The sequence below is a fragment of the Salvelinus fontinalis genome, chromosome 2 (assembly GCF_029448725.1).
Source record: "Salvelinus fontinalis isolate EN_2023a chromosome 2, ASM2944872v1, whole genome shotgun sequence".
NCBI lineage: Eukaryota > Metazoa > Chordata > Actinopteri > Salmoniformes > Salmonidae > Salvelinus > Salvelinus fontinalis.
Window position 1 is genome coordinate 4,845,346 of NC_074666.1, and position 12,764 is coordinate 4,858,109.

Below are 12,764 nucleotides of genomic sequence, written 5' to 3' on the forward strand. Positions count from 1 at the left end.
GAGTAACAGCCTAACATACGTTGCTAGCTACTATGACAGAGATCAAAGCCGGCGGGAGGACCGTTGAGGACAGTGGTGTCTCTCTATCACACATTAAGAATCTTTTAAAATGAACAAAAAGAGACAAGCAGTTGTTACAACAAGAAAATAGCTTCAAGTGTTTTGTCCAAATACTGGTGGATTCAACTAATATCAGAATGGACCAGAGAGGTCCAGGACCTGAAGAACAATACTGGTGGAGTCGACTAATAACAGAATGGACGACCTGACCAGAGAGGTCCAGGACCTGAAGAACAATACTGGTGGAGTCGACTAATAAAAGAATGGACGACCTGACCAGAGAGGTCCAGGACCTGAAGAACAATACTGGTGGAGTCAACTAATAACAGAATGGACAACCTGACCAGAGAGGTCCAGGACCTGAAGAACAATTTGCAGTTCTCCCAGGGTCAGCTCAATGAGTTGAAACAGGAGAACGGCAAGATGACAGCAATCTGTAAGTCATTGAGAGAGGACATCAGTTCTGTGTGTGAATCCATGATAACAATGACAGATAAATCAGACCCTCGAGGGACAATCAAGACGGAACAACAAGGTTGTGGACGGAATTGCAGGACCTCCACATGAGACAAAGTGAGGGAACTGATCTCTGAGAAATTGAAGATGGACCACAGGAAGATTGAGGTGATAGGACCAGGCCGATAGGTGTCAGGATCCTGAGGTTCAAGGACAGGGTAGCTGTTCTGGAAAGAGCCAAGAATTTGAGAGGAACATATATCTTCCTCAACGAGGACTATCCTGAAGCTGTGCACCAGAAGAGGAAAGAACTGATCCCAGCCATGAAAGCTGCCAGAGCAGTGGGGACATTGCTTACATCCACTATGACAGGATCATTGTTCACCCTCCCTCCCAGAAGCCCGGAAGGGATGAGAGCCTATGGGTTCGAAGCTTCAATGAGAGACCCAAGCCTATGGGTTCATCCGCTATGACAGGCTGATTGTCCACCCAGAAGCCTGGAAGGGATGAGAGAGACAAGCCTATGGGTTCGTAGCTTCAACCCCGCAGCAATTGATCTTTACTTGTATTTTTTATTTATTTAACAAAGCAAGTCAGTTAAGAACATTGTTATTTACAATGACGGCCTACCTAAAAGCAAAAGACCTCCTGCAGGGACGGGGGCTGGGATTCTAAAAACAATATATACAGTTGAAGTCGGAAGTTTACATACACCTTAGCCAAATACATTTAAATGCACTTTTTCACCATTCCTGACATTTAATCCGAGGAAAAATTCCCTGTCTTAGGTCAGTTAAGATCACCACTTTATTTTAATGTCAGAATAATAGTAGAGAATGATATATTTCATATTTTATTTCTTCCATCACATTCCCAGTGGGTCAGAAGTTTACATACACTCAATTAGTATTTGGTAGCATTGCCTTTAAATTGTTTAACTTGGGTCAAATGTTTCGGGTAGCCTTCCACAAGCTTCGCACAATAAGTTGGGTGAATTTTGGCCCATTCCTCCTGACAGAGCTGGTGTAACTGAGTCAGGATTGTAGACCTCCTTGCTCGCACACGCTTTTTCAGTTCTGCCAAAAAAATTCTACAAGATTGAGGTCAGGGCTTTGTGATGGCCACTCCAATACCTTGACTTTGTTGTCCTTAAGCCATTTTGCCACAACTTTGGAAGTATACTTGGGGTCATTGTCTATTTGGAAGACCCATTTGCGACCAAGCATTAACTTCCTGACTGATGTCTTGAGATGTTGCTTCAATATATCCACATAATTTCCCCACCTCATGATGCCATCTATTTTGTGAAGTGCACCAGTCCCTCCTGCAGCAAAGCACCCCCACAACATGACGCTGCCACCCCCGTGCTTCACAGCTGGGATGGTGAACTTCGGCCTGCAAGCCTCCCACCTTTTTCTTCCAAACATAACGATGGTTATTAGGGCCAAACAGTTAAATTTTTGTTTCGTCAGACCAGAGGACATTTCTCCAAAAAGTACGATCTTTGTCCCCATGTGCAGTTGCAAACCGTAGTCTGGCTATTTTATGGTGGATTTGGAGCAGTGGCTTCTTCCTTGCTGAGCGGCCTGTCAGGTTATGTCGATATAGGACTCGTTTTACTGTGGATATAGATACTTTTGTACCTGTTTCCTCCAGCATCTTCACAAGGTCCTTTGCTGTTGTTCTGGGATTGATTTGCACTTTTCACACCAAAGTACGTTCATCTCTAGGAGAGAGAACGCGTCTCCTTCGTGAGCGGTATGGCGGCTGCGTGGTCCCATGGTGTTTATACTTCCGTACTATTGTTTGTACAGATGAACGTGGTACCTTCAGGCATTTGGAAATTGCTCCCAAGGATGAACCAGACTTGTTGAGGTCTACAATTTTTTTTCCGAGGTCTTGGCTGATTTCTTTTGATTTTCCCACGATGTCAAGCAAAGAGGCAATGAGTTTGAAGGTAGGCCTTGAAATACATCCACAGGGACACCTCCAATTGACTCAAATTATGTCAATTAGCCTATCAGATGCTTCTAAAGCCATGATATCATTTTCTGGAATTTTCCAAGCTGTTTAAAGGCTCAGTCAACTTAGTGTATGTAAACTTCTGACCCACTGGAATTGTGATAGTGAATTATAAGTGAAATAATCTCTTTTTAAACAATTGTTGGAAAAATGACTTGTATCATACACAAAGTAAATGTCCTAACCGACTTGCCAAAACTATAGTTAGTTAACAAGAAAGGTGTGGAGTGGTTGAAAAACGAGTTTAAATGACTCCAACCTAAGTGTATGTAAACTTCAGGAACTTCAGGAAATAACACTACAGGAACAAGATTATCCACATGTATCGATCACATTTGTACTAATACTGTAGAAATGTGTTCTGAAGCTGTATCCGTACCCAGTACACAGTGATCACAATATAGTGGCTATATCCAGGAAAGACAAAGTTCCAACATCTGGGCCTAAAATAGTATATAAGAGATCATACAAAAGATTATTCTTGTGACTTATGTGGATGTTAAAAATATTTGTTGGTCTGATGTGATTAATGAGGAGCATCCAGACGCTGCACTTTATGAATTTATGAAATGGCTTCTTCCAATTATTGATAAACTTAAGCACTTAAGAAATTGACTGTTAAGGCTCCATGGATTGATGAGGAATTTAAAAAATGTATGGCAAAGTGGGCAAACTTAGGAAATGACAACAACGAACAGCGAGCAATTGTATTCATGCATAAAAAAACAAGTGAAAGAAAAGCATTGTAAATTATAATTTTGTAAAGTTAGTGTGGGAGAAGTGGACCAATTATTGTTACCAATCAATAATGACAAACCTCCTGGCATTGACAACTTGGATGGAAAGCTACTGAGGATGGTAGCTGACTCTATAGCCACTCCTATCTGTCATATCTTTAATCTGACTCTATAGCCACTCCTATCTGTCATATCTTTAATCTGACTCTATAGCCACTCCTATCTGTCATATCTTTAATCTGACTCTATAGCCACTCCTATCTGTCATATCTTTAATCTGACTCTATAGCCGCTCTATCTGTCATATCTTTAATCTGACTCTATAGCCACTCCTATCTGTCATATCTTTAATCTGACTCTATAGCCACTCCTATCTGTCATATCTTTAATCTGACTCTATAGCCACTCCTATCTGTCATATCTTTAATCTGACTCTATAGCCACTCCTATCTGTCATATCTTTAATCTGACTCTATAGCCACTCCTATCTGTCATATCTTTAATCTGACTCTATAGCCACTCCTATCTGTCATATCTTTAATCTGACTCTATAGCCACTCCTATCTGTCATATCTTTAATCTGACTCTATAGCCACTCCTATCTGTCATATCTTTAATCTGAGTTAGAGGAAAGTCTTTGTCCTCAGGCCTGGAAGGAAGCCAAAGTAATTCCACTACCCAAGAGTGGTAAAGGGGCCTTTACTGGTTCTAACAGAAAACCTATCAGCTTCCTGCCAGCTCTTAGAAAACTGTTGGGAAAAAATTGTGTTTGACCAAATACAAAGCTATTTCTCTGTAAACAAATTAACAACAGACTTTCAGCATGCTTATAGAGAAGGGCACTCAACATGTACTGCATTGACACAAATGACTGATGATTGGTTGAAAGAAATTGATAAGAAGATTGTGGGAGCTGTAGTGTTAGATTTCAGTGCAGTCTTTGATATTATTGACCATAACCTGTTGTTGAGAAAACGTATATGTTATGGCTTTTCAACCTCTGCCATATCGTGGATTCAGAGCTATCTATCTAATAGAACTCAAAGGGTTTTCTTTGATGGAAGCGTCTCTCTTGACCTCCCGGGTGGCGCAGTGGTCTAGAGCACTGCATCGCAGTACTAGCTGCGCCACCAGAGTCTCTGGGTTCACGCCCAGGCTCTGCCGCAGCCGGCCGCGACCGGGGGGTCCATGGGGCGACGCACAATTGGCTTAGTGTCGTCCTGGTCCGGGTTAGGGAGGGTTTGGCCGGTAGGGATATGTGGATATTGTAAAGTGTAAAGTGAATATTGTAAAGTGGTTGTTCCACTAGATATCATAAGGTGAATGCACCAATTTGTAAGTCGCTCTGGATAAGAGCGTCTGCTAAATGACTTAAATGTAAATGTAAATGTAATGTCAAACATGTGAAGTGTGGTGTACCGCAGGGCAGCTCTCTAGGCCCTCTACTGTTTACATTTTTTTTTTACCAATGACCTGCCACTGGTATTAAACAAACCATGTGTGTCCATGTATGCTGATGATTCAACCATATACGCATCAGCAACTACAGCTAATGTAATCACTGAAACCCTTAACAAAGAGTTGCAGTCTGTTTTGGAATGGGTGGCCAATAATAAACTGGGCCTGAACATCTATAAAACTGAGAGCATTGTATTTGGTACAAATCATTCCTTAAGTTCTAGACCTCAGCTGAATCTGGTAATGAATGGCGTGGCTGTTGAACAAGTTGAGGAGACTAAATTACTTGGCGTTACCTTAGATTGTAAACTTTCATGGTCAAAACATATAGATTCAATGGTTGTAAAGATAGGGAGAGGTCTGTCTGTTGTAAATAGATTGTTTTTACACCACTCTCCACAAAGCAAGTCCTGCAGGCTCTAGTTTTGTCTAATCTTGGTTATTGTCCAGTCGTGTGGTCCAGTAGTGGAAGGAAAGAACTAGTTAAGTTGCAGCCGGCCCAGAACAGAGCAACACGTCTTGCTCTTCATTGTAATCAGAGGGCTGATATAAATACTATGCAGCCAGTCTCTCTTGGCTAAGAGTTGAGGAGAGACTGACTGCATCACTTCTTTGTACAAGAAACATTGTGTTGAAAATCCCAAATTGTTTTCATAGTCAACTTACACACAGCTCTGACACAAACACTTATCCCACCAGACATGCCACCAGTGATTCGGTGGCATTCTCTCTGAGCCTCTTTACTGTGTCGCCACCATGCTCAATGCTAGGTACAAGGACCGCTACTTCGTTAACAGGCATTCTCTCTGAGCCTCTTTACTGTGTCGCCACCATGCTCGATGCTAGGTACAAGGATCGCTACTTCGTTAACAGGCATTCTCTCTGAGCCTCTTTACTGTGTCGCCACCATGCTCGATGCTAGGTACAAGGATCGCTACTTCGTTAACAGGCATTCTCTCTGAGCCTCTTTACTGTGTCGCCACCATGCTCGATGCTAGGTACAAGGATCGCTACTTCGTTAACAGGCATTCTCTCTGAGCCTCTTTACTGTGTCGCCACCATGCTCGATGCTAGGTACAAGGACCGCTACTTCGTTAACAGGCATTCTCTCTGAGCCTCTTTACTGTGTCGCCACCATGCTCGATGCTAGGTACAAGGATCGCTACTTCGTTAACAGGCATTCTCTCTGAGCCTCTTTACTGTGTCGCCACCATGCTCGATGCTAGGTACAAGGACCGCTACTTCGATGCAGACAAGAAACAGGGTTTACGTGAAATGGATGGAAACGGACACAGTTACACCGAGGAAGAGGACCCATGACAGAAGAGGCCACAGACAGAGCTGAAACTTCACCGCTTGACATGTATGATGAGATCCTGGTTGAGAATGAAACGACTGAACAACTGAACAACGAAACAGCACCGCAAGTAAGTGAAAGAAAACGGGTTTGATTATGTTTTACTGGTAATGGGGACGTAAATGACAACAAAATTACTTTTTGGTCAGTGAGTGAGTGTTTCAACTATTTAACTGAACTAGAATACTTAAAAGGCCGCTATCTATATATCGGTCAAAAATTTCAAATCTGTGCATCCCCAGTTCACCTGCATTAAAGTCCCCGCCACTAGGAGCGCCGCTTCTGGATGAGCATTTTCTTGTTTGCTTATAGCCTTATACAGCTGGTTGAGTGGCGTCTTAGTGCCAGCATCGGTTTGTGGTGGTAAATAGAAGGCTACAAATAATACAGATGATAACTCTCTTGGTAGATAGTGTGGTCTACAGCTTATCATGAGGTATTTTACCTCAGACAATCAATAACTTGATGCTTCTAACACACCGACAGCGTCATTGTGCAAAATAGTACGCAGCATCATCTGGATATGTCTGCAACAAAAGTAAAAAATTCACCTTCTGCTGCCATTTCTGTCAAGTCATCTACACATACAGTTTGACGCATATGTTCGATAAATCCAACGTTTGCAACGCACTGCTGCAAGGCAAACGCAGCGTTTCATTGGAAATGAATGTCATTCTAGTGTACCAAAATGCAATGACGCTGTTGGTGTGTTCAACCGTGAGACTTCTTTAATATTAGATATCGCGCACCAACAGTTATTGACAAATAGACACACACCCCCGCCCCTCGTCTTACCAGACGTAGCTGCTCTGTCCTGCCGAAACACGGAGAAGCCAGCCAGCTCTATATTATCTGTGTCATTGGTCAGCAAAGTCTCGGTGAAACGTAAGATATTTCAGTTTAACGTCCCGTTGGTAGGATAGTCTTAATTGTAGATCGTCCAGTGTGTTTTACAATGATTACATGTTGGCCAATAATACCGAGGGTAGTGGTGGTTTACCTACTCTGCAAATTCTTACAAGGCACCCCACCCTCCTCCCCCTTTTCACTGTCTTTTCTTCATGCTAATGACGAGGATTTGGCCTTGTCTCGACAAAGCAGTATATCCTTAGCGTCGGACTCATTAATTTCACACGTTATCTAGATAAGATCAAAGACATGCTAACCTTTCACCATTACAATAACAGGGGAGATTACAGTATGAGGACTGACTCAGCTGTTTACCTGAATGCTTTGTTGAGCGTCTGGTAGTTGAAGTGGTCTGGAGCTAAGCCTATCACCACAGCGTTGGGTTCGGATGTCTCCATACCTGCAGCACAACATGGATAGAAGACGCTTTATAGAGTTAAAACTACACCTGCATCTCAAATGGCAACATATGCCCTATACACTGCACTACTTTTGACCAGGGTCCATACAGCTCCATTGGGATGCATTCTGAATGTAAGTTAGTTTGCAATCAGCTCTGCCTTATCTAGCCCTGGCTCTCACCTGAGAAGTCCTCCAGTGCACTGTCCTCCACCAGCAGTAGGGGGCGTAGTTGTCTCTGCTCCACGAGGCTCCTGGCTGCTGTCAGGGACGTGAAGATCTCCTGCTCCTGGATGTCAAAGTTCAGACTGTGGAGACGCTCCACAAGGTTCCTCTTACACTCCTTAGTAGTGTTGGTCACAAACTTTACCGCTACAGAGGACTGACGCAATCTAGTGTATAAATCACAAACATAGAGATCGTGTGACTTCAGAAGAAACTCACAGAATTGAGGACTGGGTGAATATGGGGACTGAGGCATGCTGCAGAACAAATCCTAGACGTATTTGTGACTTGTTACTTTCAGATGGAACCAGAGGGTTGTGTGAGCAGCTCAGGAGAAAGTGGCTGGGTGAGTACTGAATAACAAGGATAACAGGGCTCTGGGCAGACTGACCTTTTGAGGGCTTCCTGTGCTCCAGGCACGGCTGTGTCTTCTACATGGAGGGTTCCACTCAGGTCAATCAGCACTGCCTTCAGAGCCCGTCTGGTCGCCATGATAGAGATCCTATTCAATTAGTTGAGTATCTGGAGCATCAGCATTTGTAGTAATCAAACCCACAAATGCTGATGCTCCAGATACTCAACTAGTCTAAAGGCCAGTTTTATTGCTTCTTTAATCAGAACAAGTTTTCAGCTCTGCTAACATAATTGCAAAAGGGTTTTCTAATGATCAATTAGCCTTTTACATTTTTTTTTATTTTAACCTTTATTTAACTAGGCAAGTCAGTTAAGAACAAATTCTTATTTTCAATTACGGCCTTTCGGTTACTAGTCCAATGCTCTAACCACCAGGCTACCCTGCCGCCCCAATGACAAACTTGGATTAGCTAACACAACGTGCCATTGGAACACAGGAGTGGTGGCTGATAATGGGCCTCTGTACACCTATGTAGATATTCCATTAAAAAAAAAATCTGCCATTTCCAGCTACAATAGTCACTTCCAACATTAACAATATCAACACAGAATTTCTGATCAATTTGATGTTATCTTAATGGAAAAAATGTTTTGATTTTCTTTAGAAAACAATGACATTTCTAAGTGACCCCAAACTTTTGAACGGTAGTGTAGTTATTATATTAGTGCTGCTCTTACTGTATCCATCACCAACATAGTGGATTTAACGCACCAGGGCTAAATATACTGAGGCTGTGTTGCTGCCAGGACAAAGCACTGTGTGTATATATATTTACATACACAGCAATATACAATCCACATCTCTAAATAATAGGGGATTACACAGCTGAGTTTGCGCTCCATGCAGGGGGTTTGTGTAACTAACATAGTGGTGGCAGGGTAATGCTAGGAAGACATGGGGATGAGGGGGGTGTGTATAATCATAGTACATAGGCCGTATTTGGTGAGCTGGCAGACCAACGATACAGGCTAACTAGCAAACATAACTAACGTTAGCCTGTTGGGGAAAGACCTAGCTAGCTACTACTAAAGTGTTGTTTGAGAGTTGCCGTAGTTTCTATCAATGTAATGTTTCAGAAAGATACATAAGGTAGTGTGTAAAGAAATACCAAAACGACAGTACTTGGAAAACATAGGCTAAGTACGGTATGAAGTGTCGCCACAGCACCTTCCATCCAACGCTTGTAGAACGTAAACACAGCTCTATCTGTGACGTTGTTCTTTTGCGGTCCTTCGAGTTCACTGGAATTTTTAGACGCCTGTCAAACTGCCTGTTTCAAATAGGTTTGGTCAACGAGAGGCTGTCATTCGGGTTTTATTATTTCTCTATAATAATAACAAAACAATAACATATCAACTATTGATGATAATCTTCTAATGGGGAAGATGAATAATCACACGCACGCCCACGTGTTATTCTCCTATTATTCATTAATAATATAAAGGGTTATATGAAACAGATTAGCTACCGGGTTATAGCATTCATAGAATTGACCCGAAACGGTGGCGGCGTGTGTGTTTTTACTAGGAATGATGTGCATTTTAACCCTCGTTCAGATCTGAAAATGGATGGTCGTGAGGTTGCATGGGTAGAAACATTTCTTCCTGAATGTCGTCCTATACTTGTTGGTGTGTGCTATCGACCTCCTAAACATAATCATTTCTATAATTTACTTGAATCGAATTGCTGTGATCACAATGTATTTGCTGATAGAAAATGTATTCTGCTTGGCGATTTTAATACAAATGTGCAGTTATCACCCCAGAGAAGTACACTAGTAAATGCCCTGTCTGACTTTTGTAAGAAATTGTATTAGATATTGGTAACTTGTTCTAACAACTTCTCAACATTACCTATAAGTTGACACAACATACACACCCCCTCTTTCTCTTGGACATATGCTGGACACATAGGACATATACACGGCACCCACAATTCCCCTCCCCCATGACAATCACACAGACACACCCAACCCATGGTTGGACCTCAGGACAAAGAACTCTCAGGAACCAATGGAACGTGGACACCAGGCCTGATCAGGACTACCCAAGACCCAGACCGACCAATCGGAAGGCCAGACTCGCAGATCAACCTACTTTGCTTGTTGTCTATATATAAAACTGTATGACTGTGGAAACTCCCTCTTTTCCAAATGACTCCATACGGATCGGATAGAAAAGAGCCGTGCTGCACGCTTTGCATAATATTTTTACACTTGAATAAACCTGCCTTATTATAAAATGATCCACCTCGTCCTATGTCTCCACTTGGTCTCCTGTCTCAAGTAAAAGAATTATCATCAACACTTTAATCATTTATTTGGACTCAACTGATTGTTGAGCCAACCCGGGTGTGTATTGACAGTAAATCAACTTTGGATTTGATTATTGTATCAGACTAAGAGACCATCTGTCAGTCAGGCGTCTTAAATATTGGTTTTAGTGATCATATTGTAACCTACTGTACCCATAAGACATCCAAAATGCTTCTTGAGCCAGGTAATATATACATGAAGGTACGGTCTATGAAACAAAACTCAAAATACTGTTTTGTAGAGGTCCTTGGAATTTTGGATTGGTCTCATGTACTAAACTGTGATGATGTTGATCAAGCTTGACTCTGACTCCGATGAAACAAATTTGAGTCAAACAGCGGTCAAGGAAATGGGTCACTTCCGAGATCTTAGACCTCATAAGGAAAATAGATCGTGACCTGGCCAGATTCAGAGGGACAAATCTACAAGATTATGACGGTTATATTAACTGTAGAAACCAGGCAAGATACAAAATGGATAAGACCAAATCCACAACATTATATAGCCACTGTTAATGACTACTTACATCAGCCTCGTGAACTGTGAAATGTTATAGGACATTGGCTCATAATCTCCCCATATGGTAAAATCCTGTAGTATTGGCCTGGATATTGATGATGTGTCATGTTATGACCAGGCAAAGGTTTCAAATAATTTTAACACATTTTTTACCACTATAGCCTCATCTCTGGTTAAGAAGTTGCCCATCTGCTCTGGACACTATGGCCAATTGTTCATTAACAACTTTTACCATAGCAAAGGTATCACAAATTATTTGTTTGAGCTGTGCATGGTAACAGAGGACAAAGTTTCCAATCTACTATGCATTGATAGGTTCTAATCCTCAGAGTTAAAAACTCCACAGACACTATGAAAGCTACAAGGTCAATACAGCTGCATTCAGACAAAAACAGTTTCACACAAGCACTGATATTTAACCGTTCCTCATAGGCTGAGTCTCCTCCTACCCATCTGTACAAACATCGTTCTTTACTGCTAGGCTGGACACTAGTGATATGGGCCATAAACTTTTATTTCTCCCTTAAGGTGACCTGACTTCAACCCCCCTCCATCACTAATCCATGGCTCTCTCCCCTTATCAATGCCTGCCCTGACCTCAACCCTCCTCCATCACTAATCCATGGCTCTCTCCCCTTATCAATGCCTGACCTCAACCCCCCTCCATCACTAATCCATGGCTCTCTCCCCTTATCAATGCCTGCCCTGACCTCAACCCTCCTCCATCACTAATCCATGGCTCTCTCCCCTTATCAATGCCTGACCTCAACCCCCCTCCATCACTAATCCATGGCTCTCTCCCCTTATCAATGCCTGCCCTGACCTCAACCCTCCTCCATCACTAATCCATGGCTCTCTCCCCTTATCAATGCCTGACCTGACCTCAACCCCCCTCCATCACTAATCCATGGCTCTCTCCCCTTATCAATGCCTGCCCTGACCTCAACCCCCCTCCATCACTAATCCATGGCTCTCTCCCCTTATCAATGCCTGCCCTGACCTCAACCCCCCTCCATCACTAATCCATGGCTCTCTCCCCTTATCAATGCCTGACCTGACTTCAACCCCCCTCCATCTCTAATCCATGGCTCTCTCCCCTTATCAATGCCTGACCTGACTTCAACCCCCCTCCATCACTAATCCATGGCTCTCTCCCCTTATCAATGCCTGACCTCAACCCCCCTCCATCACTAATCCATGGCTCTCTCCCCTTATCAATGCCTGACCTGACCTCAACCCCCCTCCATCACTAATCCATGGCTCTCTCCCCTTATCAATGCCTGCCACATAATCGCTTCCCTGCACTCAACACATTCCAAGCTTAGTGGCACACACTATATACCTTCCTCCTATAACCCTTAACTTCTGGTGTAGACCCTCTAAACCTCAGCACTCCATCAGTGACATGAATAAGTATATTTCATATTCTCAGAACCCAACAGTTTAAAAACACTACGTCACTAAAAGTATGTGGACACCTGCTCGTCAAACATCTCATTCCAAAATCATGGGCATTAATAAGGAGTTGGTCCCGCCTTTGCTGCTATAACAGCCTCCACTTTTTGGGGAAGTGTTAATGCTCCATATTAATGCCTGTTATACACCTGTCAGCTACGGTGTGGCTGAAATAGAGTTTGAAGTGTGTCCACACATTTTGTGAGTTTTTATACCTCTTAGATATAGGACAGACACTTCAAAACCTTGTTTCTTAGGATGTCTTTTGTTCACTGTCCTTTTTGCCATTGATGAATGTGTTTTTCAATGTGTTTCTATGGGATTTAGTAGTAAAGGCCAAAATCAATATTTTATCAAAAACATTTTTTTTATATTTATTTGATACCCAAAGGGGTCCTAAAACTCAAAATCAAATAGATAAATGATCCATATTATGAT

General features: G+C 42.5%; 1 protein-coding gene across 3 annotated transcripts in view; it reads right to left on the reverse strand.

Moving 5' to 3' along the window:
* Window positions 1-9,271, reverse strand: part of hdhd2 (haloacid dehalogenase-like hydrolase domain containing 2) — a 32,565-nt gene extending 23,294 nt beyond the window's left edge. Inside the window, exons 1-4 of one of the 3 annotated variants that reach the window (XM_055861411.1) lie at window positions 9,206-9,271; window positions 8,015-8,125; window positions 7,582-7,790; window positions 7,315-7,399 (exon numbers count right to left, since the gene is read on the reverse strand). In XM_055861411.1, coding sequence (XP_055717386.1) covers window positions 7,315-7,399; window positions 7,582-7,790; window positions 8,015-8,115 — 395 coding nt within the window. In that variant the 5' untranslated portion in view covers window positions 8,116-8,125; window positions 9,206-9,271. Of the gene's footprint in view, window positions 1-7,314; window positions 7,400-7,581; window positions 7,791-8,014 lie in introns of all 3 variants that reach the window. The other 2 variants (XM_055861394.1, XM_055861402.1) reach the window with 2 other exon arrangements.
* Window positions 9,272-12,764: the final 3,493 nt, after the last annotated feature.